Source organism: Ochotona princeps, chromosome 16 (assembly GCF_030435755.1).
Source record: "Ochotona princeps isolate mOchPri1 chromosome 16, mOchPri1.hap1, whole genome shotgun sequence".
NCBI classification, from domain to species: Eukaryota; Metazoa; Chordata; class Mammalia; order Lagomorpha; family Ochotonidae; genus Ochotona; species Ochotona princeps.
The window spans coordinates 52,799,609-52,824,992 of record NC_080847.1 but is presented as its reverse complement, the minus strand read 5'-3'; the positions used below and the strand labels follow the sequence as shown (position 1 = coordinate 52,824,992).

Genomic DNA, 25,384 nt, shown 5'->3' with positions numbered 1-25,384 from the left:
GGCTCGAATGTCTGGGTCACTGCCACTCACCTGGGGACCCGGAGTTCAGCTGGTGCAGGTATCTGGGAAGGAAATCTCAGAATGAGAGACCCGTGTGCCTTTGAAATAAATTGAAAACTAAAAAAAAAAAATCTGTTTGTAAAAAGTATGTTTTATTTACTAACAAGCACTAACGGCACAAGCCCGTGGATGTAAACCGGCAGCCGAGGCCGGGAGCAGTGGCTGCAGGACCCAGGGTGTGCGGCCTGCCATGGCTCAGGGATTTCCTCCAGGGCTGATAACTGCCTCCTGGACTTAGTGGTACTGGTGGTCCCCACCTGGTGCCCATGCTGAGCTCCCCCCCAGACCCTTACCAGGCTGGTGCTGTGAAACAGTGCGTTTTAGGGTGTTTGGAGGACGCCATCCAGCATGTTAGAAACTGGGGAAAGCGGCATGGCAGATCCCTGGTGGTCCCCAGCCCCTCCCCCACAGCCCATTGTCCAGGAACTTCAGACCCGCAGTTCTTGGCATCTTAACCCCTGACCCACTTCCCCTACAGCTTCTGGGGTGGGGGAGGGGCTGTGACTCTTGACCCCCAACTTTGCCTGAGCCAGTGGGTGACAGCCCCTCCAGGCAGGACTGGAACCCTGGCTTGGAAGTCACCCTCATGGCCAACCTGCTCCCACTATCCCCCATTCACCAGGGGCGCAGCGGTGCTGTGAGCTAAGCCGCCGTGCCCCACCCCCACCTGTATCAGAGGGCCAGTTAGGGTCCTGGCTGCCCCGCTTCCTAGCCGCTCTGCTTCCCGGCCACTTCCCTGCTGACGCACTGGGAAGGCAGCAGAGGACGCCCACGTGGGGCTCCAGGCTTTGGCCAGGCTGTTGCAAAGGATGTCAGTCTCGCATCACTCTGCTTTTCAAATATATCATTGTTTTTTTAGGGTCGGCTTGGTGAACCGACACTGGGGCACAAGGACAGAGGCACCTGCTCCTCTTGGGAGAAGGGGAGAGAGGGGCCTGAGAGGAAAGGTCGAAGGAGCTGAGGGGGGCTCCAGCCCCAGAGCCACACCTAGCAGCCCCCAGTCCCAGCTTTGGAAGCTGGAGAACTCTCTTCTCCAATCCCACCCCTCCTTCCCCTTCAACTTGCACAGAGCCCTGGGGAGGGATGACTTCCCAGGACCACACACCAGATCCAGCCCCAAGGCTGCTGGCCACTGGGGGCTGGAGTGCAGCACGGGCAGGGGCCGGGGAATCTCCCCAGGGTGCCCAGGATGGTGTTGGCACCTCAACAGGCGTGAAGAGCGGGCGGGGCTGGGCTGCAGGCCCAGGTCCGTCTCAGCCCCGCTGCAAGGGCAGACAGATAATGCGCCCTTCCCGCCCCTGGCCCAGGGAGGGAGGGGTTTCCTGACAGGAAATTGTCCTCCTCCAAGCAACACCCCCCAAATCCAACCTCTCAGCAGTGTTGGCCACGGTGGCCAAGGCACACGAGAGCAGCAGGGATACGGACACGGGGCACGGAGGATCGGGGTGAGTGTGCCTAGGGGAGGTGAGGACCCATGTCCCCCAGGGCCCCTGCCAGGGGGTAGGCAGGCGGCCCCAGCCTGGGGTGGCTGAGGCCAGAAAGGAGAGCCCAGTGGGTGCCAGCCAGTGGGCAGAGGGGAGGGTGCAGAGGAGCAAGAGCAAGAATGCAGGGGGGATAGGGAGGTACCCCAGGGACAGGAATGTGGGGCCACTGCCCCTGGAGGCCACAGGGCAAGACTGAGGCCTCAGAAGGCGGGGGGGGGGGTAGGAGCAGGACCTGGGGACAGGGTCGGGACTGGGGATGTGGGTGACGCTGACTTAGGTTGGGTCTATTCCAGCAAGGTGGGGAGACCAGGTTGGGGGCTGCATGGCCTGGGCTTGGGGAGAGGGGGTGAGGGGGCAAGGGGCCGGCTGCGCAGAGTGGGGGAGGGGCTGGGGAGGAAAACCCTGGTGGCGAAGAAAGACATCCTGTGGGAGCCGGAGGCGGGCGGGGGGCTCCAGGGATGCCTCGGAAGTGAGTCAGGGGCTGGGCACGGGCAGGCAGGCCAGAGGGCAGGATGTGGGGGCCCTGTCTGCAGAGGGGTGTGGGGGCCAGGAAGGGGAAAGGCACTGGGACCCATGTGGAGGTGGTGGAGGGAGCAGCCGCCAGGTTTGGGGGTGTGGGTACTGGATCGGCTTGGGCAAGATGCTGGCGCCAGTGGGGGGGGTGGCAAACCCAAGGGAGTGAAGGCAACTAGAAGCCACTTGGTGGGGGCAGGGTTACAGCTTTTGGGGGTAAAGACAGAAGTTCCTGGATGCCTTCTATGGACTCAGGGGGTGCGACCAGCCAGGGGGCTCCTGGCCAGGGGCTGCCCTGAAGATTACCATTCTAGGATATCAGAGGTCAGTGGGCTGCAGCTGGCAGGAGCAGGAGGGCTGGGAAGCAACTGAAGGGTGTTGTGATGCCCGCCAGCCAGCTCCGGGCCCCGTCTCCTCCCACCTCCTCACCCCCCACCCTTGCACGCCCCTGACCTTTGACCCTGACCTGAGGCAGGTGAGGGGATGCTGCCTGGACACAAGTCACGGGATGGGGTAGCATGCAGTGCTTACTGTCCGCGGCCAAGGGCCGTGTGGTGAGGGGGCATCTGTTGGGGGAGCAGGTGTGGGTTCCTGTCATGCCACCTCCAGTGGAGCCTGCGTGAGAAATCGCCAGGCCGAGGCGGAAGCTTCAAGGACGCCAGTCTGTCGCAGGTTCCCACTCCACCCACCTGAGACAGATGACAGACAGGCCTGTCTGGGCCCCTGTGTGGATGCTGGTGGTGATGGGGAGGGGGCTTCCCTGAGAGAAGGGGATGGGGTCGCGTTATCTGGAGGCCACAGGGCACTGGCACGGCTGGGCTCCTTGAGGCAAAGTCTACCTGGTGATGTGGTGGGGCCGCAGGCAGGGGCCATGACGACTGCCGTCTGATTGCTGCACTCTGCTTGGTGCCCCAGCTGTTCTTTTTGGAGCAATCCCCCACCCTGGATGGGGGGCCAGGGTCCAAGGACCCCATGTGGCCTGCTCCCTCTGACTTGGGCAGTTCGGTTCCCCACCCCCCCCAGGGATGCGTGTCGTGCCTCCTTCCTTCCTCCACTTCCTGTTTAGCACCCATGCCCTGAGTGTCTGTCCCTGGTTGGGGAGCCGAGGACACAGTACTGACCAAGGAGGGCCCTCGACTCTGTGGAGACATGCAGACCTGTCTCCTGATCCTCCCAGGGTGCACAGGGACGTGGACATGGAGAGGACACTGCACTTGGTCTGGGAGTCCTGGGGGAGGGCATCCTGGAGGAGGCGGCAAGACAGGCTTGTGTTGGAAGGCCAGCTGATGCGATGCTCAGGCTCAGAGGAGGGAGGAAGAGGAGAATGTGGGGTGGGAGTTGTGAGGGGCCAGGGCCCTGGGGGAGCCACAGAAGACTTGGCAGATGGGCAGCGGTAGGCCTGTGCTGTGTCCCCAGAGGTGGACAGAGGTAACAGGACAGGAGGCTGGAAACCAGGGAGGGTGCTGGGCCATGGGAAGAGCGGGGGCTTAGAGGAAGGCTCATTAGGGACGCTGGGAGTCCTGGGAGGCCACAGGCTCTGGCCATGGCCACCACAGTGTCCCCCGTGCCTGCACAGGGTGGGGCTCCTTAAGCACCTGGTGGGATGCTTCACTGTCACTAATATCCACTCTATACCTGCTGCAGCCTCCCTAAAGCCTTAATTCTTGTGGCATTTAACACATGCACCAGACTGCTGCTCCTCCCCCAGGCCTTCGTCCCCAGGAAAAAGAGAGGCCCCCCCCCACCCTGGGCATTCACTCCTGGGGAATAGGCTGACTTAATGACGGATGAGACAGAGCTGGACAGGGAGGTAGGTGGTAAGGGTTGCGCCACCTTGGGAACCAGGCTTGACCGCTCCGGACTGACTCCCCTCCCCCTGCCGCTGTGGGGCAGGAGGGTACCGAGACCACCCACGCCACAGGTGCGTGTTGCTCCTGGCTGTGTGGCAGCGGGGGTCAGGGAGGAGGCTGAGAGTGGAAGCTTCTGGAAGCTTCTGGAAACTGCCATCATCAGTCAGGTGTGGGTGCTTATCCAGGCTCTATCCCAGGGTCCCTGCCGCAGGTACCTCCCCCTTCTGACCCCAAATCACCTCATTGGCCAAAAGTGGACTTCCCTGGTGGGACTGCGTGGGCACAGCAGGAAATGAGAGTCCAGCCTAGGGTGCTCAGTTCCTCTGGCCACTGGTTCCCCAGGTGCCCACTGTCACTGCCGAGATGCCCATCGTGAAGAGCTCAGGGGTGCCAGACCCCAAGGCGTCCCGGGCGGGGACGCTGCCCCTCCGTACTTCTCGGAACCCCTTCGATGAACCTGGGCTGGAAGACGCCGCAGGGGAGCCAGGGAGCCTGCCCAATGGGACGTCCTGCCGCCGCCGTGCCACCCTGGAGAAGCTGGCAGGCCTGGCCCCCTTCCGGCTGGGCTGGACCCCGGGTCGCCGGGTGGGCAGCCCCGGGGATGGGCAGCCCCGCTCCTTTCTGGGCCGGGTGCTGGCACCGGGGCTGCGCAGGAGCTCCGCCGACTTTGGGCTCCTGGCGCGGCTTCAGGGGAGCCGCGGTCAGGCCGGTGAGGAGGAGGCGGCCCGCAGGCTGGCCTTTCTGCGCTTGGGCCGGGGACCCAAGCCCCGGCGCGCGTCCCTGGCCGAGAGGGTGGTGCCTGCGGGCGAGGCGGCTCCGGAGCCCCCGCCCAAGGTCCCCGAGCCCCCCAAGATGAAGGAGCCGCTGTCAGGTGAGTGGTGCCCCACCCCTGCCCTGTCTACTTGGATCTTTCTTCCCGCACCTGGCCACACCCACCTGCACCTGCAGCTCCTTGCACTCACCCCGCCCCAGCCCCACTCCTTTCCACCTGCCAATCTTCAACCGTACCCTAGTGGGCCCCAGCTTTGGTCCTGTCTCTTCCAAAATCCCTTCCCCTTCCCAGTCTCCAACCCTACCAGACTTGACCTTCGAACTCTCCTGTGCCCATCCTTCACCGTCACCCCCAAATCTATTATCATATGTGTGAGTCCTGTCTGAGTTTATTCCCAGTCTCCCAGCTCTGAAGCACAAACTCATGCCCATGGCCCCCTAAAACCTGCTGGGGGCCCCCTTCCTCTCCCACACTTATGGCAGCTGTGGGAGCCTTGGGCTCCCACGATCCCCCTTCATACCAAGAGACATCTGTCTCTACAGCCTTTTTTCGGCATGGGGATACAACTGTCCATTTTTGGAAGGACATGGAAGGCCCTGGGCCTGCCCTCTGACCCCACCGATGGCCTCCATCATGGTGCCGTTTCCAAGTGGGATCCGGCTTGAGTCACAGGGGCTGAGGGCTTCACCCGGCCCCATAACAGCATCGCACTTCCACACCCATATCCCTGAATCTCCTTGCACCCTCGGGCTCCACGCACAGCTCCGTCCTCTCTCCTTCCCTCCAGCACCATCTTGAACATTCGTGCCACTCCGCAGCCCCCTCCCCTTCCTCTCTGGGACCCCACCTCAGCACCCACCACAGGCCCAGGCAGACTCACCCTCTCCAATCCCCACTGCCACTTCCAACCTCAAACCCTACCTCCTCTGTATCCTTAACTCCACCGCCACCACCGCCACCCCAGGTCCCTGTCCCAAATGCCCATCTACAATGTTCATCCTCAGCTCTGTCCCCAGTGGCCTCCCCTCCACACCTCCAGTTGTGCTTCATCCATCTCCGCCTTCTCTGCACACCCCACCCCAACCTTATCCGAACCCCAGACTCTCACACGGGCATCTTCCTGTGTCCTCAGTCCCAGGGCCTCCTTCCTCATTCGGTGCCAGAGCAGTTGTCACCTGAACTCAGCTCCAGGCCCCCTGTGTGCCTCCCACCATCCAGCACCCCTAACACCGGGGGCTCCGTTGGCGCCCCCCACCCCCGCCCGTCCTCCAATGCCCTCCACATCCTGGCCAGAGGCTATTTCAGCCCCAGCTCCCTGGGGACTGGGAGGCACCGCAAGGGGTGGGGGTTAGAGAGCAGGGGGTGACTGGAGCCCCGCCTTCTGGAAACGGATGGGCAGAAATAGCGCCGGCCAGGAAACAGTTTCTCTGCCAGGGAGGAAGCGGAGGGGGGTGGAGGTGTGAGGGTAACCCTGGGCCACCCGACACCCCCTCCCTTTGGGCCCTGCTTCACTCGTGCCTCCCTTTCCTGGGGTAGCCTTGACCCCACGGAGCAGCCCAGCACCCCACAGCTGCCCGCTCCCTCCCACGGCCAAGTCTCCACCTTGCCCCTGGGTGTCCCAGCCCCATTCCTTCCTAACCCCCTCTCTTGCTCCTGCCCCAACTCCTCAGTGTCCCTCCCCTTCCCCAACTTCCTGACCTTGACTGGCCCCATCCTTCGCGGACCCTCAACCCCCTCGCCAGGGCTGGGTCCCACACCCACCTCCACAGCTCCCACACACAGCCCTCCCCCTTTCCCCCGCGACCCTGTCTTCCTTGCCGGCCCTCACCCCTACCCCTCTCGGCCTCAGCTTCCCCATCTCGCCCCGCCACCCCGCACCTGCCCGGCTGCTTCCTTCTTCCCGGACTGGGCCCCCCGCTGACCTTGCACCTCGCCCCCACAGTTCTGGAGATCCTGAGCCTGATCCAGCAGCGCGAGCTGGCTCGCGCCGACGAGCACATCTTAGAGCTAGAAGCCGAGGAACTGGCATCGTCGGGGGGCGGCGCCCCGGGGCCGCCGAGTGCCCAGGGCGCAGGAGGAGGGCGCCGCGCGCGGGACGTGGCCCTGCTCTATGAGGCCCTGCAGCGCGAGCTGTGGGCGCTAGTGCGGGAGACCTTGGCGGGCCCCGGGCCCGGCGCGGGCGCCGGGGCGGGCATCGTGGCACAGCTGGGCCAAGTGCTGGTGCAGGAGGAGGCGGCCGACGGACGCCGGGGGCCCGGGGCTGCCCGCAAGCTGCGTGCCCGTTGGGCAGAGGCAGTGGCGCGCGCGGCGCGGGAGCGCCTGGAAGCGGCGGCACCCGGGGCTCCCGGGGGTCTGGCCGCTCAGCTGGAGGCCCTGCGGGCAAGGCTGCTGGAAGATATGGCCGTGGTGCGGGGTCGCCTGGCGCCCGCCTACCCCGCCGGCCTGGGCGCCTTCGGCGTCTATCTGCGCGGCTACCACGGCGCGCTTGCCGAGTGGTTGGGAGCGTCCGCCCGCCGGCGACTGCCACTGGCGGACCGCTATGCGCTGCTGCACTGGCACAACCAGGTGTACCCCAGGTGAGCGGGACCCCAGCCTCCCTCCCACACCTCCCAGCCCTGGCCGCCTGATAGCGCGGGGACCTGGGACCCGGTAAAACCCTTGGATCCCAGAACTCCCCGCAATCCTAGTCTGTTAGAGCTGTCCAGGGTCACCTGGGCCTCCCCGATCGCAGACGGGCAGCTCTGGCAGGTCTGCACTCAACGGCCAGAACGCAGCCGCCCATTTCTCCTTTTAAAAATCTTAGCATCTTTCTAAAATTTCCACATCTTTGACCCTTGCAGCGCCAGGCTCCCAAAATCTCAGCGCTGACTCCACCCCTCTCCCCGTCCCCAATCTATTTATTGATGTATTTGAGAGTCGCAGTAAGAGGAGAGCTCAGCTCGTGGCCTCAGGCTCTGCCTTAGCAGGTAGCTGCAGGTGGGAGCCAGAGGCCCAAGCTCCTGCCAAGTGCAAGCATGGGTACTGGGGGACGGGGGTCTCAGCAGACCCAGGACTTCCAGCTGCCCAGTTCAGGCCTGTCAGCCCAGAGTTCTTTGTCCAGGCCTCCTGCCACCAGCTGCCCAGCTGCCCCTGGGATGTGAGCTGTCTCCTCTCTGGATCCTTGGGTGTTACACATGCTGTTGACTCCTCCCAAGCAGGACTTGGGCGGGGGGTTCTTTTTTTCTTTTTTAAATTTTTATTGCAAAGTCAGATCCATAGAGAGGAGGAGAGACAGAAAGATTTTTCATCCACTGGTTCACTTCCCAAGTGGCCGCAATGGCTGGAGCTGAACAGATTTGGAACCAAGAGCCAGGAGATTCTTCTGGGTCTCCCTTGTGGGTGCAGGGTCCTGTCCTCCATGGCTTTTTCCCAGGCATCAAGCAGGGAGCTGGATGGGAAGTGGGGCAGCCCGGACTTAAACTGGCGCCCCATGGGATGTCAGCATTGCAAGCTGCGGTTCCTCCCACCATGTCACAGCCTCAACCCCTGAGCCCTTGAATTCTGTTGCTATAGCATCCACAGCCTCAGCACCATCCGCTCTCCAATCTTTTAGTCCCTAACAAAACGTAGCCCTGAGTCTTAAAAGACACCTCTTTTAAGGGTGGGGGATGGTGGTGGCAGGTTGGCTGTGCTCAGCAAAGGAAGGGGCTTGTAGGCAAACCACAGCTGGAGGGGTGAAGGGGGATGCTGGCCCCGGGGAGGTGGGCTGGCAGCAGTGTGACCATGGCCATTTCCCGAGCTGCCCATGGCATCTACGTCACCATGCTCAGGCACTGTCCGCCAGAGCCGGGAACCTGGATAAGGCTTGATTTGCAGGGAGGTGATGGTTGTGATGGAGCAGATGATGCTGGGAAGGCCAGGATGGAGAGGGCTGGAGGCCTTGACAGGCCAGCGCCTACAGCAGGAGATGGAGGAGGGAGCAGTGGGAAGGCCATGGAGGCCCGGGTGGTGGCGAGCTCCCCGCTGGTGAGGGTAATCACAGGCCAGGCCTTGCACTTGGATCCTATGAGTCTTGCCCGGAACCATCCATCAGGGAGCTGACTCAGAGCTGGAGCCAGGGGAGCCACTCCAGGTTCCAGACTTCCTCGGAGGGATGCGGGAGAGGAAGGGAGTGGCCCTGGGCCCAGACGCAGTGGGGCTGGGGGCGTGGGTTGCAACCCTGCCTCTCACTCTCTGTCCCTAGGGAGGTGTTGGGGCTGGTGGACATGGTCGCCTTGGAGAATGGGGAGCTGGGACCCCTTCTGTCTGCCGGCACCCTGCGGACCTTGGAGGATGAATGCGTCACAGACGTGAAGGTACTGGGCCCTGGGGTGCTGCTGATCTGGGGGCGGGAGATTTTGCAGAGGGGCGCCCCTCATCACTGTCCATCTGCTTTTCCCTTTGGAAATGGCTGTGTTTTGACCAGAAGCCCGCTCTGATCCTGTGTGGGGTCAGCACTGCACCCCAATCCTCAAGTGCCTTGCCTCCTCCACTGAGTTTCACAAGACAGACAGGCAAGGCCTCAGCCTGAGTGGGCCCCAAGGCCCCAGAGGAGCAGGCATGGCTGAAAACAAGCACCGCGCAGGCGCCTGCCACGGGGGGCAGGGGCACAAGCCCTGGCATCCAGACTTCTCACGACCATGACCCATAGAACACACACAGATTGCAGGCGCCTGGGTGCTGGAGGCAGCTCAGAGCTGCAGGGCATTCTCTGCACTCCCACACAGCAGCAGGAGGGGTTGGAGCAGCTGTCCCAGGTGGCCTCTCCCCACAGCCACTTACCATCACCCCAAGACCAGGAGTTCCGAACTTGCAGGAGTCAAACTGAGGGCACCAGGGTGTGTGTTGGGGATTGGAAAGAATGAGTACAAGAACACTCCTCCCTGGGCAGCCGCCCACCACTGCCTGTCTCCCTGCCGCCACTGCAGGCACAGACGCGGGGCGCCCTCCTTCGGGCACTGCAGGAAGATGAGGAGCACTGGGCCAGCCTGGAGGACCCACCCTGCAGCCTGGCCCAGGATGTGTGCGAGGTAGGCAGGAGGTTGGGGCCTGGATGCTGCAGGCTGGCGGATGCCGGCTGCTGTGGGGGCTGGACAGGGACCCCCTGCCTGCCCCCCTCATCCCTGCCCCATCCCCTTCTCCACACAGCTGCTGGAGGAGCACACGGAGCGGGCACCCCGCATCAGCCAGGAGTTTGGAGAGCGGATGGCCCACTGCTGCTTGGGGGGGTTGGCTGAGTTCCTGCAGAGGTAGGTAGGGGTGGGATGGTGGGCCCTCGCTAGGGTGGGGAGGAGAGGCAGGCAGTGGAGAGGGAAGGCCCTGGCAGGCCAGGTGCCCAGCCAGTGGCCTGACCCAGTCCCTGATGCCCACTGCGGCCAACTGCCCCCTCCCGGCCCCAGCTTCCAGCAGCGGGTGGAGCGATTCCACGAGAACCCCGGAGTGCGGGAGCTGCCAGCCGACACCTACATCAGCAGGACCATTGCGCTTGTCAACTGCGGGCCACCTCTAAGGTGTGGGGGTGGGGTGAGGGTGGGGGGACAGCTGCCCTGAGGTGCCCAGGTCCTGGGGGTGCAGGGCTGGCTGCGGCAGGGCACATCCCTGCACGGTTTCTTCTTCCAGTGAGGGGCCTCTGCAAAGGCAGCTGTCAGGAATTGGCCAGGAATCCCTGGAGCGGGAGGGAAAGGCGGGGTGGGGGGGACCAGCGTGAGAAGGGAGGAGGTCCCACCTGTCCGTTTTGGAAATCAACCTTGGGGCACAGGGTCCTCCTTTCTCACCCTCAAAGATCTTGGACTCCCCCAGATGTGTCCACAGTCCCCAGATATTTCATACCTTCTTGATCTCTGATACCCCAACCTCCCAGCAACTCCCTATCTGACCTGTCACCCCTGCACCCCACAATAAGGGCTCCTTAAGGGTTGTCAGTTCAGGCCCTGTGTTGAGAATCTGGGGTCCCCTGACCTTCGGCTATGCTGTCCTCCTCCAGGGCTCTGGCGGAACGCCTGGCCAGGGTGGGCCCCCCTGAGAGTGAGCCAGCCCGGGAGGCCTCGGCCAGTGCCCTGGACCGCGTGACCCGGCTGTGCCACCGGGTCCTGGCTGACCTGCTGTTCCAGGAGCTGCAGGTGAGAGGCGGTCCCCTGAGATGGCACCCCCATCCCACAGTTCCCCTTAGCCCATGAGTCAGTGTTCGGGAAGCAGGCGGCAGTGGGGGTGACAGCCGGGGGAGGGGGTGGGGAAAGTGGAGGAAGGAAGAGATGGGAGGATATGGCCAGCCAGCCGGGTTTGGGAAGAGCTCCTTCCCACCGAGGGCACCTCCGATCTCTGCCCAGGCTGCTGGAGCCCCCCTCCCCCACCTTGGGAGCCAGGCTCAGGAAAGTGCCGTCCTGGGGGGAGAGGTGGCTGTGTGTGTGGCTGTCCTTGTTGGCATAGCAGTCCCCCCCCCCCGTCCGGTGTCTCCTCTCTCCAGCTTCGCCTCTGCCGTGCCCATTCCCTCCCATTCCCTGCACCAGCCCCTTGCTTTAGCACAGCACATTCCTGCCTCAGGCCCTTTGAACGTGTGGCCCCTCTCTCACCTCTGGCAAGTCTTGACCCACGTGCCCCTTCCCGGATGGCCGCATGTGAGGGTCAAATCCCTGGGTCACCTGTCCTGCTGTGGCCTTTGCTTTTTTCTTTTCTTTCTTTTTTTTAATCTGCTTCCTGACTCTGGAGTGTCGTCCCCTCAGAGCCCGGTGTTGGGGTGGGGGGGAAGAATGTTGGAATGTTCCAGAAATAACTTTTTAGCGTGGAAAATTTCAAATGCCTGGTCCCCTGAGCAGGCAGAGTGACACGCGATGACCCCTGCGGATGCATCACCGCCGAGCTGGCAAGTGTCAGTTCTGGTCAATTGTGCTCCAGCTCCTCCCCTCCCCTGCCGTGGAATTCTTTTATTTAAACAAAATCCATTTTTAAAAATTCATTTTTGTTTGTTTGAGAGGCAGAGAAACAGAGGGAGATTTGCTGTCCCCTAGTTTACTCCCCAGATGCCCACGGCCCCCAGGGCTGTGCTGGGGCAGGGCGGACTGTCTGTCCTTGGAGTCATTGCTGCGGCCGCCCGGCGGGGTGTCAGCTGGCAGCTCAAGTGAGTGGTCAGGGCTGGGACTCAACTCTAGGCCCAGTGTCAAGCTAAGCTCCCCATGGCATCTTTCCAAGATCCCCTCAACATCAACCCTTTTTTGTTCTTAAAATTTAAAAGATTTATTTATTTATATTGGAAAGTCAGACTTACAGAGTAAAGAGAGATATTCTATCTGCCTGTTTACTCTCCAAGTGGCTGCAATGGCTGGAGCTGAGCCAATCCAAAGCCAGGAGCCAGGAGCTTCTTCTGGGTCTCCCACATGGGTGCAGGGTCCCAAGGCTTTGGGCTGTTCTCAGCTGCTTTTCCAGGCCACAAGCAGAGAGCTGGATGGGAAGTAGAACAGCTGGGATACGAACTGGCACCCGTATGGGATCCTGGGGGAGTGCAAGGCGAGGACTTTAGCCACTAGGCTATTGTACTGGGCACGGGGAGGCATCCTTTTAAGCTACAGAACTGCCACATCACTTGTGTCCCCGGTCCTCCACTGCCCACCTCACTGCCCTCCACCACAGCTCCAGTCATCGGAGGTGCCGCCTTGTTTCTCCCCGCCCTGGAGAAGTCGGGTTACTGCCAGGGTGAGAGGAGAAGCCAGTAGGTGTGCCTGCGTGTGTATGTGCACACGAGAGTATCAGGTGTGGGGCCGGCATCCTGGGACACCGTGGCATTTCGGGCAGCTGGGATGCTGTCAGGAATAGAGGGGGCGCTGCTCAGACACCTGGATTCATCCTGCCTATGTCCACTCCCGGCTCCTAGCCCCCATCTCTGGGAAAGGCTCCCTGGCCTTCCCTCTCCTCCCGGGCGTCCCTGCCCTCCCCCAGGAGGTCGCCCACCACACCTGTGTTTTCAGCTGCATCCCCCTCTAACCCCTTATCATCCCCCTCCCCTCGTGTCTCTTTTCCTCTTCGTCCTGCTTAGAGCCTGTCATGGCTCCCCAGCGAGCCTCAGTGCTTCCGCTGCTGCCTGTTCCGGCAGGCCAGCCCTGTGTGGGCACTGTGCAGGGTCCACTCTGCCGCTGGCTCTGGACTGAGAGGCCCGCGAGGGCGGGGTACTGGCTGACCCCCTACCCGGTGGTCTCCCGCACCACTGAGTCAGCAGGGAACACAGTGTGGGGGAAGCACAGCCCTGATACCCCTTTCTCCCTCGTCCCCCACAGCCGCACTTTAGCAAGCTCATGCGCAGGAAGTGGCTGAACAGCTCTGAAGCCCTGGACGGCGTGGTGAGCACGCTGGGCGCGCAGGCCTTAGCGCTGCGCCGCATGCAAGACGAGCCCTACCAGGTGCGCGCGGCGGCGCGGGGTGCGGGGAACGCGCGGGAGGTGGGGGTCCGGGGAACCCGCGTCGGGCAGGCTCTAACCCCACCCCTTCTCTGCGGCCCCCAGGCGCTGGTGGCCGAGCTGCACCGGCGCGCGCTGGTCGAGTACGTGCGGCCCCTGCTCCGCGGCCGCCTGCGCTGCCACTCGGCGCGGACCCGCAGCCGTGTGGCCGGGAGGCTCCGGGAGGACGCGGCGCAGCTGCAGAGGCTGTTCCGGCGTCTGGTCAGTGCTGACCCGGGGGGGAGGTGCCCAGTCGGTTAGCATAAGGACCCTTGCAGGGCCGCACGTGGTCCGTTGGGCGCTTCCTCCGCTGGCAAATGAGGTCCAGGGGCCCCCTCCGACTCCTTCAGCTTCCCGCCTCGGGCTAGTTTGCAGTCTGGTCCCTTTTACAGATGGGAAAGTTGAGACCAGGAGCAGCGAGAGCAGGCCAAGGCTTGGGATGCGGGGACACCCTGGGGGCGGGAGTGTGAGTCTGGGTTCTCCCCGCAGGAGTCCCAAGCCTTGTGGCTGGACGCCGTGGTGCCCCACTTGGCCGAGGTCCTGCAGCTGGAAGACACGCCCAGCATCCAGGTGGAGGTGGGGGTGCTGGTGCGCGACTACCCCGACATCAGGTGAGGCCCCGCCCGCTTGCCGCCTGGCTCGCCTGGCTCGGGGGCCGTGGGCGCTGGCGGCCAGCCCGCGTTTCCTGCTCTGCGGGCCAGGGCGGGCGGCGGCGAGCGTGTCTGACGGCCGTTTCCTGCGGGAACCAGGCATTATTAATACGATTTCCCTCCTTCTACCGCCGCGGCCGCCGCCGCCACTGCCACCAGGGCTCGCAAACAAACAGGCTGTCACAGGAAGCCTGGGGCAGGGGGGACGCTGGGCTGGCCGGCGGCAGGAAGGGCCGGCCCGGCAGGGAGCCGTGGGGACCCAGGGACATGCATGGGCACGCGGGCATGGCCGGACTCTCAGTTTCCTCATCCGTCTCCCTCCGGGGATGTTAGGCATTGAAGCTGAGGCTATCTGAGGTTAGGAAGGTGGACGAGCTGGAGGGAGGCTGACAGGAGCTGATCCCAAATGCCACAGCAGCAGGTGGCAGAGCTGAGTCCAGGTTGCTGCCAGGGGACCAGGCACCACATGGCAGATGGAGCCAGTGGGGCAGGGGGCCATGCAAAGAGGTGGGTGCCAGGCTTCATTCGATTGAGGTTGCCAATCAAGGGAGCCTGCTGGGACTGGCATTGGCCTGGCGGAGGGGGGGGGCGCTGCGATCGGATCTTGAAATGGAGCCAAGATCAGGGCAGCAGCAACTTGGCGCTGTGTCCTCTGGTAGGCATTGGTGGACTAGGGTTTAGAGGGGGCAGTGGGGATTACCTACTGGACACAGCTGAGGTGAGCTAAGGTGGGGTGAAGGCTCCAGAGCTGTGCTTGCGGGAAGAATTCTTGAGCTGAGGTGCAGGTAGGGTGGGTGCAGGTAGGGTGGGTGCAGGGGCTCCTGCAGCTGTAGAGGGAGGGGAGGGTCCAGGATGGGTCAGCTGGGGTCCAGGCTGCAGCCCCCAGCTATGGTGGAGCCTGATTGTTGTGGGAGAGAGAGGGCCTCCCATAGAATTCTGGGAATGGGTTTGGGGTGAAGTCAGGGCAAATCTGGGAATGAAAGTTCTAGAAGGGAGTCTAGCTTGAGTGTCTTGAGGGCCGCCTGGGGTGTGATTTGGGACCTTGGCTGTGGGGTTGGAAGCGAAGAGGCCTGCAGGTGGTTGGCGATGAAATTCTGCAAGGGGCAGCTGGGGTGGGAAGGGAGGAGTGGGTGCCCAGGGACCTGAGCCTTCTTCCCCGCAGGCGGAAGCATGTGGCAGCCCTGCTGGACATCCGTGGCCTGCGCAGCACCGCCGCCCGCCAGGAGATCCTGGCCGTGGCCCGGGACCTGGAGCTCTCCGAAGGGGCTGCCCTGGCCCCACCGCGGGACCGTGTCTTCTTTGCCGACATCCCAGTGCCCCGCCCATCCTTCTGCCTTGGTCTCCCCTTCCTCCTGGGCCGCCTGCCCCTCACCCGGCTGTCGCGGCCCAGCTTGGCCTGCCTGCCGCGGCGGCCCCGGGCCCAGCACTGAGGTGTCCCTGCTGTGCCCTGAAGCAGGGACACAGCCCTGCTGCCCAAGGTCGCCTTCCCAGCACCTCCTCCCGCCACAGCCCTGTGTGGGAGGAGGTGGAGGCGGAGTGGGGGGTGGCCTTCTGGAAGCTTCTACAGAAATATCCCAGACCCCCCCTTTCCCCTCACCTCAAGGTCTGGCCCCCATCCAGCGTATTAAGGAATGTTCGATACTTAGAATAAAGAGGTTTCTATTTAACACAAGGAAGGGCTGAGTCCTGCGTGTTGGGGGGAGGAAGGGCCTAGGGCAGGGCCCAGGGCCAAGGGCTCCTTGCAGGGTGGGCTGGGGTCCAAGTGTCCCGGAGGGAGGACACCGGCTGCCCAGGGCCCGGCTTGTGGCTGCTGGCGGGCTCCAGCCGGCCCTGTCCCGCCCACACCGCTGCCCAGGCTGGCCCTGTGGCTCCAGCCTCAGGCCCTGGGCAGGCATCCTGAGGGCTGGGAAGTGGCTGGCTAGAGAGGAAGGAGGTTGGGGGTAGGGCGGCGTCCAGGGCGCCCTCCTGGGTTGACGCAGGAAAATCTCAGGGTGGGAAAATGTCCAGCCTGTCACCCCCAGCCCTGCCGGATCCTGCTCGGCACGGAGGCCTGGAGGTCGCCGCCCTGCTGACCCCTGCCCCTCCGGCCGGCCCTGGACAGCACATGATCAATGCTTCCAGGCTGTAGGGTGGTGGCGGTGATATATATGTGTTGCTGTTTTTTGTTTTTTTTTTCCCTGAGAAATCAGAAAGGACGAGGCAGCCAGGGGTCAGGTGGGGCTGGGGTTGAGCCCTCACGTACAGCTCAACTTGGGGCTCTTCCTGGGGCTGTGTGACCCTGTGTCCCGCCCTGGGGACAGCTGGTGGAGCAGACGGCATCTCTGGCTCCAAGAGCATCCTTCATAAGATGTGCTCATTTCAGAGTCATGCTCACTCCTGGGCCCTGGCACCCACTCACCCACTCATGTGTTGTGCCCATGGGGGTGTCTGCTATAGACTCCAGGGACACCGAGCATCTTGCTGAAGCTTGGGGCAGGCCCCAGCGCCTCACTTCCCTTCTGGGCCAGGTCATAGTCCCTGGTACTGTGGGACACATTTTACCTGCTAAGTGTCACCCAGGCCTCAGCACGGGCAGACTGGGATACACCAGGGTAAGTGGCAGGATCGGGGGTGCTGGTGGGCTGGCCATCAGCCAGGGTGAGAGGAGACGGGAGGGAGCCAAGGGGTGGACCCTCTGGATCCCCTGTGGCTGGGGTCGGGATAACCAGGCTTTGTTTAAAGTGAGGGTGAGTGGCCTAATGGATAAGCTGCTGCTGGGCAACATGGACGCCCCCTAAGGATGCTGGTTCAAGTCCCGGCTGCTCCATTTCCCATCCAGCTTCCTGCTCATGGCCTGGGAGAGTGGCAGAGGACAACCCAAAGCTTTGGGATCCTGCACCCGTGTGGGAGACCCGGATGAAGCTCCTGGCTTCCACCTGGCTCAGTTCTTGCCGTTGTGTCCATTTGGGGAGTCAACCAACAGATGGAAAATCTCTTACATTTTTCCATCTCTCTCTCTGTGACTCTTTCTAAATAAATATATATTATATTTAAAAAGTGAAGGTTGAGTCATGATCAAAAAGATACCTTAGCAGAAAATATGGGAAAAGAGAGGAACTAATGTTGGTTTGGGTGGAGGCAGGGGCGGTCAGGCAGGCTGTATCCCCTGGGCATGGGGGTGGGCTCAGATGGCATGGGGTCCCAAGGCTGGGGTGGCCTCACAGGCAAGTTCCTGGACAATCCTGTCTAAGCTTTTGTGCCCATTTGGGAGTTTGGGGAGAGCTGTAGCGTATGCACTGCCTGAGGGGCAGGCTACCCTGTGGGGCCAGGGCCTCCCCCACGCCCCAGTTGCCACCTCCCTTCCTGGGACAACGCCTTGCCTTTTCCTTTTTGGCTTGCAGCATCTGTTTTTGGTCTTGCGCTTGAGAAACCACTGCAAATCCAAGGCCATGTAGGTTTTACCTGCTGTCTTCCTCCAGGTTCTGCAGTTCTAACCCTCACATGCAGGTGAGGCAGTTTCTGGAGCTGTTGTAAGGATTGTGGCGGGTCTGACTCGATTCTTTGCTGGCTTTTCCAGCTCCCCTGTTGCGGAAGATGGTTGCATCCACAGTGAACCAGTGGTTGGGCGCTCTCTGTCTACCTCTCAAATAAATGCTTGAGTATTTGTTTATTAAGATTAATTTTGTTTCATTTGAAAGGCAGGGTCATGGGGAAGATACACACACAGAGAAAGAGAGAGGAAGAGGGAGAGAGAGATTTTTGTGTCCATTAGTTCGCTCCACAGATGGCTGCAAAGGCTAGGCCAGGCTAAAGTCAAAGAGCTTGGAGCTTCTTCCGGGTCTCCCACACGGGTGCACGAGCCCAGCATTGGACCCTCTCTTCTGCTGCTTTCCCAGGTGCATCAGCAAGGTGTTGGATCAGAATTGGAGCAGCTGGGATTTGAACTGCTGCCCATATGGGATGCTGGCGCTGCAGATGGCAGCTTAGCCTGGTGTGCCATAGCAGCAGCCCCATAAATAAGTATTTTTTAAAAGTTAATTTGAGGGGGCCCAGCAGAGTAGCCTAGTGGTTAAAGTTCTCACCTTGCACGTGCCAGACTCCCATATGGCTGCCGATTCGTATCCTGATGGTCCCGCTTCCCATCCAGCTCCCTGTTTGTGACCTGGGAAAGTAGTTGAGGACAGCCCAAAGCCTTGGGACCCTGCATCTGTGTGGGAGACCTGGAAGAGGCTCTGGGCTCCTGGCTTTGGATCGGCTTAGCTGCAGCTGTTGTGGCCACTTAGGGAATGAATCATCAGAAGGAAGATTTTCCTTTCTCTCTTCCTTTCTATATATGTGACTTTTCAATAAAAATAAAATAAATATTTAAAAAAATTAATTTGCAGGACTCACCCTGTGGACTAGTGGGTAAAGCTACCATCTGCTGAGCTGTCATCCTATGTGAGAGCCGGTTTGAGTCCCGACTGCTTCACTTCCCATCCAGCTCCCTGCACCCATGACAGAGACCCAGAAGAAGCTCTTGCCGTTGGATCAGCCCAGCTCCGGCCATTGTGGCCATGTAACGAGCAAACCAGTGAATGGAAGACTTCTCTGTCTCTCTCTAAGTCTGCTTTTCAAATAATAAAGTCTATCTTAAAAAAACAGAAGTGGAACCTCCACCTTACGCTACGCAAAAATCAGCTCAAAATGAATTATGATCTAAATGTAAAAGCAAAAACCCTACAACACCTGGAAGAAAATGCTGGAGAAAACTCTGCATCCTTAGTAGAGGCTATGGCTTCTTAGGACCTGAACACTGTTACCTCCCAGGTATGCACATGCAGGGGGCTGCAGGCCGTGGCTGACACTGACCCCGCAGGCTGTGCTATGGTGGGTGCAGGCAGCTTAATGCCAGGCCCAAGACCCACCCCGTCTAATTTCCATACGTGTGTGCCCACAGAGGAGTGGCCAGGCGTTTGGCACCCAGAGGTCTTGTGTGGGTCTGTGTTCTCTCTATGACAGTCAGCTAAGGGTGGTGTCCCCTGAGGCTGTACACTTCCCTCGCTGCCAGCAGTGCCCTGGGCCTTGTCCTAGTCCCGACTGCCTTCCAGAACGTCCACTCAGCCGTCCGGAGATGCCCAGCCCAGCAATGCCTTCACGGCCACAGTCTGTGATTCCGAGCCGAAGCCAACCACACTGAGCATGGCACTGCCCTCTTCAAGCCCCCGTCCATCTGTTCTTAGTTTCTACTCTGACCTCTGTCTCTCTCGGTTATTTACTTTGCAAATACTTGTGGGCAGTTTCGAAATAGCCTCATAGTATTGATTTCCGTTACGGTCCCTGAACTATTTTGTAATATTTTAGTCTTGTAAACAGCTTCCAGCAAGCTCCTGCCTGTCCTCAGCCAGCCAATCCCCGCCTCTTCATCTTGAATTAACTCATTTACCTTTATCTGTAATGCAGAAAATAACTGGATTTTGTTTTCTGTTTGTCCCTTCTTTTTTTTCTTGTCTTCATGTTAATCCTCTCCTGCTTTCTTTTAGGGCAATTTAATAATTTTTAAATTATTTTTATTTTGGTGGTTTTTACATAGTTGATTAGGGTGCAAAGGGTCAAGGGTTACAGGAAGGTGGGAGAGACCATTATTTCCACATTTCTTTCCTTCCTGTATCTGGAAGAAAGGGGGAGATAAGAGAAGAAGCCACACCCAGCCTCCCAACCGCCTCCGGACCCTGGGATGGAGGCCAGCTACCCGACACCACCCCGGGGTCCCTGATGTGGGGCATGCTCCGAGGGTCCTGCTTAAGAGGTTTTGATAGTTCAACGATTCTGAATTACTGCCAGTCTTGCCACTCCAAGCATCATAAAATCTCTCCAGAATCTACTGGTTGACATAGCCCACCTTAGAGTCTCTGTTTGCCCAGATATTCAATGCCAACACATGGCTGGGATAGTTGATCCATTTGTCTTGTTCTCCGTCTTCTGTTGTGGTACCAGGTGTCCTCTGCAGCCTCCAGTGTACAGCCATATCCTCTGTGTGCACCTGGATGTGCCGTCCACTGCTCTGTCTAAGCCACTGAGGAAGCCTAGCTCTGACACGTGCACTACACGGTCAGACCAAGGATCCCGTAATTCTCTCCATGTTCGAGTTTTGAGTCCAGAGATTTAGTTGGGGGGATCCCAAAGAAACTTCATGTGAGGTGGTCCCAGACCTGATTCCTGTGTGCACCTGCCGATGCAGGGTCTGGCACAGTCCGTAGCCCCAGTCAGCTTACACATGAAGAACCCAGGTGTTTTCTGCTTTTGTGATTCCTGCCTTACTTGCTTGGCTGGGGGCTGGGTGAACTCCAGGCCTGACAGTCTACGTGACACCCAACAGGACACCCGGCAGGTCACGTAGGCAGACCAGTCCTCAGGAAGGAGGCCCCTGGTGTTAGATAAGACCCACTGCCCTATAGACCATCGGTTTGTACTTCTTGAAAGTTGCTTGCTTCAACCCACCAATAGAAGCCTGCCAACTTGCTCTTTTAAAAAAGTTAACAGTTAAACTGACCAATCATGACTGTATAATTATATGGAACTGACCTGAAATGTATAAGAACCCTGTGCTGTTCAACCTCGCTCTCTTTCTTCTGCCCCTGCTGCAGCTCGCATACATATCAATGGGCATTGAAGCCTAGTTCAACCCAACCAGTCTCACTGTCCAGCCCACACACATGCCAGTGGGTGCCACTTTTCTGCCCAGCCATGCCTGACCCAGTTCTGGTTTTCATGCTCACCAATCAGTGTCAGCCCAGGTGGGAGGTGCCCATTATTTCCCTACTGGGCCCACTCCCATCCAGATCACACACTCTCTAGGTGGTTCTGCAGTTTAACTTGATAGAATTTTCTCCCTGTGCCAGCCTCTGCCAGCTGATGCTGCAGCAAAGCCCAAACAACCCACACGCACTCTGATTTATGCATGCACCATTAGGAATAGTTAACCTAGCCTGGCTTTCCCCTGATCCAGCTCACATGAGGCCAACAGGTGCCTGGTCTGGTCTGCCCCCATCCTAGCTATCAGGCTCACCAATGGGAGTGGTGGTCCAGCAGGGAAGCCCCACATAGCGTCCCTATTGGATTCGACCCCTTCCCCCATAGGTCCCACATGTGCTGGCTGGAGTCTAGCCCAGTCTGGTTCACCCCAGACCCGAGGGACACTGCAGCCTTGTCCAGATAGCAGCCCCCCATGCCAGCCCTTGCACTCTCCAGTGGGAACCACAACCCAGCTAAGACATCCCCTTTGCTCCCCAACCAGGCTCGTTCCCAGTCACAGGTCTTGTGCATGCCCTTGTTTGTTTTGACCCAGCTTGGCATATTCTCTCACAGATTTTGGCCTTTGCCTTTGGATGCTGTAGCCTGGTTTGACCCAGCATGTCCCCAGTCCCAACTCTCACTGGCGGGTGCTGGACCTTGGCTCTGCTCAGTATGCCCCCATCCCTGGCTCATGCAAACTAGTAGATGTGATAACCTAGCCCGGCTGCAGCCTAGTTTCTGCGCTTCTCAGTTAACTAAGGTTTGCTCATCCCTGCCCAGTCTGCCCCTTCCAAAACCAACTCACACACTTGCCAATAGATGGAGCTACCTTGCCCAGCCTGCCTGACCTCCAGGGCCTGGAGCACATGCTCACCAGTGGGAATTATGACCCCCTAGGGGAGTTTCCCGAGTTCCCCCACTCAGCCCACTCTGGGTCTCACGTATGCCAGCGGGTGCTAGGCCTTTGCCTGGGTAAGTCTGCTCCTCCATTTTGACCTTCGTATGTGTTGGTCAGTGTTGCAGTACGGCCACTCCACACCCTGTTTTGGGATGTACATTTGGGTGCTGCAGCCTGGACCTGCCCAACCTATTCTCTCCTGCAGTACCTGTGAGTATTGGCAGGTTCCATGGTCAGACCATCACTACCCTAACTCTTTTTTTTTTTTTTAAGATTTATTTTTATTACAAAGTCAGATATACAGAGAGGAGGAGAGACAGAGAGGAAGATCTTCCGTCCAATGTTTCACTCCCCAAGTGAGCCGCAACGGGCCGGTGCTGTGCCGATCCGATGCTGGGAACCTGGAACCTCTTCCAGATCTCCCACACGGGTGCAGGAACCCAAAGCACTGGGCCGTCCTCGACTGCTTTCCCAGGCCACAAGCAGGGAGCTGGATGAGAAGTGGAGCTGCCGGGATTAGAACCGGCGCCCATATGGGATCCTGGAGCGTTCAAGGCGAGGACTTTAGCCGCTAGGCCACGCCGCCGGGCCCACTACCCTAACTCTTAAGCTAACCAGCGGGACTGTATTTCCACAGGGTTTGGTCCATATATCCCCCACAGAATCTACCCCCGGTCCTGGTTCTCTCACATGCTGGTTAGTGTCATGGCCTTGCTTAATGCGACCTGTTCCCTGTTCCTACATTCAGTCAGGTATTAGGATCAAGCCCTGCCAGTCAGGACCTCAACCCTAGCTGGTGTGTGGTGGTCAGCAATGCTCCATGCTAACAAGCCCAGCTCAGGTCTCCCATGCAGGCTGATGCATCGGTCTGACCCGTATAGATCTTCCAGTCTCTCCCCTCCAAACCACCAGGTCTCAAGTTCCTTTGTTGACCTGCAATGACAGTGGTCCTATTGTTGGAATTCCTCAGGATTCATTCCTCACCTACATGTATGGTGGCCTTATCCATGGATGTCCCTAGGCTGTAATTCCACATCCCCAGGTCCTCAGTACGCGTTGCTGGATGGCCAGCAGGCGAAGCCCAGTGCTGTTGGCACACTAACTGTCCAAGCCAAGATGGCACTGGCTGCTTTTAAGCAGTTAGGCTAGTCTGCTTCACCTCCACCAAAAACAGCCGGTGGAGGGTCTTCCTAGAAACAGCTTTAAAAGAACTTTTTAGTTGCAGACAGTTGCAGATCCACAGAAAGTTACACAAATAGTAAACAGAAATCCTGTGCACCCTCCTCATCCTTTCCCCCGGTGCTAACATCTTTATTTTATTTTATTTTTAAGGTTTATTTATTTTATTACAGTCAGATATACACAGAGAGGAAGATCTTCCCTCCGATGATTCACTCCCCAAGTGAGCTGCAATGGCCGGTGCGCGCTGATCTGAAGCCAGGAACCTGGAACCTCCTCCGGGTCTCCCATGTGGTGCAGAGTTCCAGCGCATTGGGCCGTCCTCGACTCTCTTCCCAGGCCACAAGCAGGGAGCTGGATGGGAAGTGGAGCAGCCGGGATTAGAACTGGCTCCCATACGGGCTCCCGGGGCGTTCAAGGCGAGGACTTAAGCCGCTAGGCCACGCCGCCGGGCCCTAACATCTTTATTTTAATTTTTTATTATATTATTTGGTGTGTTGTGTTGTGACACATTAGGTTGAGCCCCTGCTTGGGACACTTGTATCTGTACTGGAGCACTGGTTCAAGTCCTGGCTGCTCCACTTCTGATCCAGCTACCTGTTAACGCGTCTGGGAGGCAGGAGAGGATAATTCAAGGATGTGGGTCCCTGTTCCCCGCAATGGCAACGTGCATGGAGTTCTAGGTTCCTGGCTTTGGCCTGGCCTCAGTCCTGGCCATTGTAACCATTTGAGATGTGAACCATTGGACAGAGGACCTTTTTCTCTCTGTCTCCTTTTCTCTCTGTAACTCTAGCTTTGCGCATAAATAAATATTTCAGAAACATGGTGAAAATGTACCACTGATGCTATGGTTACAACACCTGGATCCCACAGCAGGTGGCTGGATTGAAGCCTTGACTGCAGCTTCCTGCTGTTGTGGACTCTGAGGGGCAGCGGTGACGGCCCGAGCCTTTGGGCTGCTTGCACCCATGTGGGAGTGCAAGAAGGGAGACCAGTGTCAAGTTATTGGTTTCCAACCCAAGCCATACTGGGCGTTTAGTGACTCAAACATAGATGGGAGCTTGCACTCTCGCCCTTGGCCAAAGATTTTTAAATGGTTACGGTTACAACTTTTATGTTGGATTCATTTTACCACCATTTTCAAAGGGTAAGCTGGAAGCAAAACTAAGATTTGCAGACACAGCAAAGCCTAAGGAATTTGGCGTCAGCAGATCTGCACCGCAAGGATGGTCAGACAGGGCCCAGGGCCAGAGGACCGAGACACCAGATGGACAGCTGGGTCTGTAGTCTAGAGCCAAGGGCAGCCACGTGGCTGCCGGGAAACCCGTGGCGGCCTCTCCGCTGCTTGAACTCTCCTGCAGGGACAACTTAGAGCCAAACAAAAACATTTCTGTGCTGTGTGAGTTTACAACATGTGTAAAGGGCCATGTGTGGCCACCAAAGCACAGAGCCAGGAAGGGAGGGCATGGGAGGTGGAAAGGGCCTCCACAAGTCCACACGAAGGGGCCAACACCCGTGGCATAGTGAGTTCAACTGTCTGCAACGCTGACATCCCATATGGGCACTGGTTCACACCCTGACTGCTGTAGCCTGCGAAGGCAGTCGAGGACGGCCCAAAGCCGTGGGACCCTGCAGCTGTGTGCTCTACTTCCCATCCAGCTTTCCTTGAAGAACACCCATGGCTAGCCAGTTTCCCAGGGGAGTTCCGTCTGCCACCGGGGGATGCGGCATGCCAGTCAACCTGGTGCCCCCATGCTGCCCCAATCCTTCCCACTCTGTGCACAGAGCGCTCGCTGCTGGCTGTGAATCAGAAGCAGCCAACAGCACCATCCGCCATGCAGCGGCTGCCCCGTGACTCCATAATGGAGATTTGCGCTGTGGATCACACACGGTGTACACGTCCATGCTCAGTGACCCGAGGGAGATGTCTTTGGTCTCCTCAAGCACCTGCTGGCCCACGTGAGTGTGAAGGGTTTTGAAGTGGTTCATGCTGACAGTCCCATCTTCCTCACCACTGCCACCACCAGAGGGCAGCAATCAGAGAAAAGCAAACAAACTATCCCCAAGGAGGGGTAGTGCAGCAAGCTAACCCTCAGCCTGTAGTATTGGCACCCATATGGGCACCGGTTTGTGTCCTAACCACCCTACTTCCCATCCAGCTCCCTGCTTGTGGCCTGGGAAAGCAGTCAAGGACGGCCTAAAGCCTTGAGACCCTGCACCCACACGGGAGACCTGTAAGAGGCTCCTGGCTTCTGGCTTCAGCTTGGCTCAGTTCTGGCAGTTGTGGCCAGAATTACCTTTGCAGTAAAGGCTACCTTTCCAATAAAAACAAATATATATTTTGAATAGCCTTGCCTTGTTTTTCTGTTCTTCTTCTTTTTTTTTTTTTTTCAAAGATTGATTTACTTTTCGTGGAAAGCCAGATTTACAGAGAGGAGAGACAAAGATCTTCCATCCGCTGGCTCACTCCCCAAGTGACCACAATGGCCTCCTGCACCGCACCATGTGGGGCTGTCTCCCAGCCCACAGCCGCGCCCAGGGTCAGCGCTCCAGGTGACTGTCTCCCGATCCATAGGTGACAGTGGCTTCTGCTGGCTTCCTCCCTAACTCTGCTTTCTCTGTGGTCTGCCTGGGTCTTTGGCACCTTGGGTTTGGTTTTGGTGGTTTTCATAGACACATCTTGTGTTTGGCCTCAGTTGTATTTTCTGGCATCATCATGCAGAAGTGAGGCTGTGGTACCGCCTCTGCTGAAGCAACCTCTAAACCTGTGGACTTTTTTTTTTT

The 25,384-nt window shown here is 59.2% G+C and overlaps 1 protein-coding gene across 1 annotated transcript; it reads left to right on the top strand.

Annotated features, from left to right (window-relative positions):
- The first annotated feature begins 1,422 nt into the window (after positions 1-1,422).
- Positions 1,423-15,436, top strand: EXOC3L2 (exocyst complex component 3 like 2). The gene is made up of 12 exons (XM_004598035.3): positions 1,423-1,505; positions 4,250-4,778; positions 6,622-7,255; positions 8,902-9,013; positions 9,626-9,727; positions 9,846-9,946; positions 10,097-10,207; positions 10,681-10,816; positions 12,962-13,084; positions 13,187-13,342; positions 13,610-13,731; positions 14,933-15,436. Exons 2-12 carry the CDS (start codon positions 4,271-4,273, stop codon positions 15,198-15,200), a joined length of 2,373 nt encoding a protein of 790 aa, XP_004598092.3. The 5' UTR covers positions 1,423-1,505; positions 4,250-4,270; the 3' UTR covers positions 15,201-15,436.
- The last annotated feature ends 9,948 nt before the right edge of the window (positions 15,437-25,384 follow it).

Bases quoted from the DNA above. Each gene is read 5' to 3' on its own strand.
- EXOC3L2 (XM_004598035.3), top strand. From the start codon at position 4,271: ATGCCCATCGTGAAGAGCTCAGGGGTGCCAGACCCCAAGGCGTCCCGG. The intron at 7,256-8,901 runs GTGAGCGGGACC...CTCTGTCCCTAG, and splicing joins CACAACCAGGTGTACCCCAG to GGAGGTGTTGGGGCTGGTGG. The intron at 13,732-14,932 runs GTGAGGCCCCGC...TCTTCCCCGCAG, and splicing joins CGCGACTACCCCGACATCAG to GCGGAAGCATGTGGCAGCCC.